Genomic DNA, 4,230 nt, shown 5'->3' on the forward strand with positions numbered 1-4,230 from the left:
ATGTACCACCACACCCAGCTAATTTTGTATTTTTAGTAGAGACGGGGTTTCTCCATGTTGGTCAGGCTGGTCTCAAACTCCCGACCTCAGGTGATCTGCCCGCCTCGGCCTCCCAAAGTGCTGAGATTACAGATGTGAGCCATCACGCCCAGCCTTAATTTTTGTATTTTTAATAGAGATGGGGTTTCACCATGGTGGCCAGGCTGGTCTCGAACTCCTGACCTGAGGTAATCCGCCTACCACAGCCTCCCACAGTGCTGGGATTACAGGCACGGCTATTAGCCTGGCCAAGTTAAGATTCTTGATGCCAACCACTCACCCACTCCATGTTTTTCAGGATTATAAACACTAGTTATAAAGCTTCAACTGGCTGGGGGTGGTGGCTCACGCCTGTAATCTCAGCACTTTGGGAGGCTGAGGCAGGTGGATCACCTGAGGTCAGGAGTTCGAGACCAGCCTGACCAATATGGTGAAACCCCACCTCTACTAAAAATACCAAAATTAGCTGGGCGTGGTGGTGTGCACCTGTAACCCCAGCTATTTGGAGACAGGAGAATCGCTTGAACCTAGGAGGTGGAAGTTGCAGTGAGTCAACATCGTGCCATTGTAGTCAAGCCTGGGTGACAGAGCAAGACTTCATCTCAAAAATATATAAATAAATAAAGCTCCAACTGTTTACTCCGCCTGTTCTCTGGGCAGGGCACTGTGTTTAAGGAAGGTCTTGTCTAACCCTCCCAGTGCCTGTGAGGTGAGTCCTGTTATGGCCTCCACTCTGCCGATGAAGAAACAGGCTCAGAGGGGTAACAGCACTTCCCCAGGTGGCACGGCTGGTTTGGGGTGAAGCTGGAGTTACCCCGAGCACAGCCTGACTCCAGGAGTCAGCTCCACGGCCTCTTCCTCTGAGACACGGTTTTCTCATCGGCCAGTGGGGCTCTGCCTGCTTCCTGAGGCTGTTAAGAGGTTGGCAGGCCAGGTCGACAGAGGAAAGGGACCCGTCCTGTGCCTCAGAAGACACAGGCGAGGAGCAGGCATGCGGCCCCAGGGACCGTCTCTGAGGGAGGGTCCTGGGCCCCGGGCTGAGAAAGCAGGGGTGGAGGGCTCAGCGTGCAGACCCCAGGCTGGGAGGGACTCACCGAGCGTGGTGCTGGAGAAGGTGGAGCCATGGATGCCCGTGTGTCTGCCCAGCTCTGTCCTGGCCACGCCGGGGTGCAGGGCGTTGACAGTCACACCAGAGCCTGGAGAAGAAAGAGAAGACTGAGGGAGAGGTCCAGCCTCACCTGGAAGGCTGTGGCAGCCCACACCCAGCTGTGGGGCTTCTGGGCGCCAGGCTGCTTCCTACACTCAAACCCCGTCGTCCCTCTTGCTCTGAAATCTTAGTGAAGTGGTCTTATCTTGCAGGCAGCTCTGCCACATGGCTGCTGGGAGCTGAGCTGTCCCGGAGCACTTGATAAACCCAGAACGCTGAGCTCACCCCAGGAATCCAAATCGGTGGGTGACGGTGGGATCTGAGATACCGTAACTCTGACCAGCTCCCACTGGGGCTGGCACCGCTGGTCCACAGACGGTCTTTCAGAAGCAAAGGCCCAGCACAGATTCCTCAACCTCAGCACTATGGACGCTGTGGATCGGGAGGAGTGAGGGGCCGTCCTGTGTGCTGTAGGACATTGAGCAGCATCCGGGCCTTTCCCCTCCAGATGCCCAGAGCAATCTCTCCCCCACCCAGATGTGATCACTGTGTTTCCAGGCATTGACACCTGTGGGCCAGAACTGCCCCTGGTTGAGACTCACTGGCTGGAGCCAAAAGGCTGAGCTGCCTGCCCAGCAGCAGCAGGGAAGGACACCTGATCCAGGCAGACTAGACCACCTGGGATGAACAGACAATCAGCAGAAGAACAATCGATTAGTGATGTCTGCTTCAGGCACCAGAAGGGGGCAGGGTGGTCTGTGTGCTCTACTTTTGCGGATTCTGTTGTGGAGCCACAGCTTGGTCTCCCATCAGCCTAGGATCATGGAAGGGCTGCTCTAGGCTCAGAGTAAAGCGAGAGGGAGGCTGAGCCTAGCGCCCCGTACCTTGCAGCCGCCGGCTCAGCTCCTTGGTGAAGAGGACGATGGCCAGCTTGCTCTGGCAGTAGGCGGCTTTGGTGTCATACTTCCTCGTCTGCCAGTTCAAGTCATCAAAGTCTATGTGCCCAACCACGTGGGCCAAGGATGAGAGGTTGATGATCCGCGAAGGGGCTGAGGCTTTCAGCTTGTCCAGCAGCAAGTTCGTCAAGAGAAAGTGACCTGGATTAAGGATGACAAAAAGGTCACTTTTGGCTCACGTCTAAAATCCCAGCACTTTGAGAGGACGACGGGGGAGGATCGCTTGAGCCCACGGGGCAGCCCCTTCCCAGGCCTCACCCAGGTGGTTAACGCCAAACTGCATCTCAAAGCCGTCCTCGGTGGTCCAGTGGGGGCACCGCATCACGCCCGCGTTGTTGATTAGAATGTCCACTCGCTCCTCCTCTGGAAGGGAGGGGTGGGGAAGGAGACATCAGGGAGAGGACAGACCCCAGCCTGAGGCAGCAGTAGAAACGTTCCTGTGCTCCCGGAACCCGTGAACATGGCCTGTGCCGGAAACAGGGTCTGTGCTGAAGTGGCCACATCAGGAAGAGGTCATTAGGGTGAGCCCTAATCCAGTGACTGGTGTCCTTATAGGAAGGGAAAACAGAGACAGAGACACACGGGGAGAAGGCCACATGTGGACGGAAGTGGAGACCGGAGAGGCACAGCTCCAAGATGAGTGTGGGCGCCCCCGCTGGAAGTGGAAGAGGCTGGGAGGATTACCGCCCGTCTCACAGGATCACAGCCACAGGGACACCGTGATTCAGACTGCCGGCTTCCGGACCCGTGAGGGAATGCATGTCTGAGGGTGTAAAGCCACTGGGTTTGAGGTACCTCGTTACAGCAGGCCCAGGACACTCACACCCCCTCCTCCTAAGCCTTGGGACTCTTTCCTGCAGGAGTCCCGAGGCCAAACGGGGTTACCGGTGCGAGCACTGGCACCGCAGGTTTGCAGGTGCGGTTTCATTCCGAAGCCTGCCACCTCACACAGACAACCAAAGGGCACACAGATGGAGACTGCAGCCTCAGTTTCCGCAGCTGTAAAATGCGCTGAACCACAGGGCCTTCCTCCCTATATCGCTCGGCTCAGGTTCCATAACAAAGTGCCACAGACAGGTGGTTTAAAACCTCACAGACCTGGCCGGGCGCGGTGGCTCACGTCTGTAATCCCAGCACTTTGGGAGACCGAGGTGAGCGGATCACCTGAGGTCAGGAGTTTGAGACTAGCCTGACCCACATGGAGAAACGGCGTCTTTACTAAAAATACAAAATTAGCCAGGCGTGGTGGCGGGCACCTGTAATGCCAGCTACTCAGGAGGCTGAGGCAAGAGAATCGCTTGAAACCGGGAGGCAGGGGCTGCAGTGAGCAGAGATCGCACCATTACACTCCAGCCTGGGCAACAAGAGCGAGACTCCATCTCAATCACTCAATCAATCAATCAATCACAGTCTCAGAGGCTAGAAGTCCCAGATCAAGGTGTGGGCAGGGCTGGTTCCCTCTGAGGGCCCTCAGGGAGAATCTGCTCCGGCCTCTCTCCCTTCTCCCTTCCTCTTCCCTTTGGAGCTATCTCTGTCTCTCTCTCTCTTTTTTTTTTCCTTTTTAAATTTTATACGCCATATATATACTTTTTTTCAGACATGGTCTCACTATGTTGCCCAGGCTGGTCTCAAACTTTTGGCCTCAAGCAATCCTCCTGCTTTGCCCTCCCAAAGTGCTGTGATTTCACCACGGCCTATTTTTTTTTTTTTTTTTTTTGGAGGTGGAGTTTCATTCTTGTCGCCCAGACTGGAGTGCAATGGCGCGATCTCAGCTCACTGCAACTTTCACCTCCCAGGTTCAAACAATTCTCCTGCCTCAGCCTCCCGAGTAGCTGGGACTACAGGCATCCGCCACCACGCCCGGCTAATTTTTTGTATCTTAGTAGAGACGGGGTTTCACCACGTTGGCCAGGCTAGTCTCAAACTCCCGACCTTGTGATCCACCTGCCTCGGCCTCCCAAAGTGCTGGGATTGCAGGCGTGAGCCAGCGCACTCGGTCCACTCTTTTTTTTTTTTTTTTTTTTTGGATGGAGTCTCGCTCAGTTGCCCAGGCTGGAGTGCAGTGGCCGGATCTCAGTTCACTGCAAG

At 55.6% G+C, this 4,230-nt stretch overlaps 1 protein-coding gene across 1 annotated transcript in view; it reads right to left on the bottom strand.

Annotated features, from left to right (window-relative positions):
* Positions 1 to 4,230, bottom strand: part of RDH13 (retinol dehydrogenase 13 (all-trans/9-cis)) — a 20,708-nt gene that overhangs the window by 1,247 nt on the left and 15,231 nt on the right. Inside the window, exons 3-5 of the mRNA XM_011996940.1 lie at positions 2,401 to 2,505; positions 2,071 to 2,283; positions 1,134 to 1,235 (exon numbers count right to left, since the gene is read on the bottom strand). Of these exons, the coding sequence (XP_011852330.1) occupies positions 1,134 to 1,235; positions 2,071 to 2,283; positions 2,401 to 2,505 (420 nt within the window). The remainder of the gene's footprint in view (positions 1 to 1,133; positions 1,236 to 2,070; positions 2,284 to 2,400; positions 2,506 to 4,230) is intronic.

Source organism: Mandrillus leucophaeus, unplaced genomic scaffold, assembly GCF_000951045.1.
Source record: "Mandrillus leucophaeus isolate KB7577 unplaced genomic scaffold, Mleu.le_1.0 Scaffold53, whole genome shotgun sequence".
Taxonomy (NCBI): Eukaryota; Metazoa; Chordata; class Mammalia; order Primates; family Cercopithecidae; genus Mandrillus; species Mandrillus leucophaeus.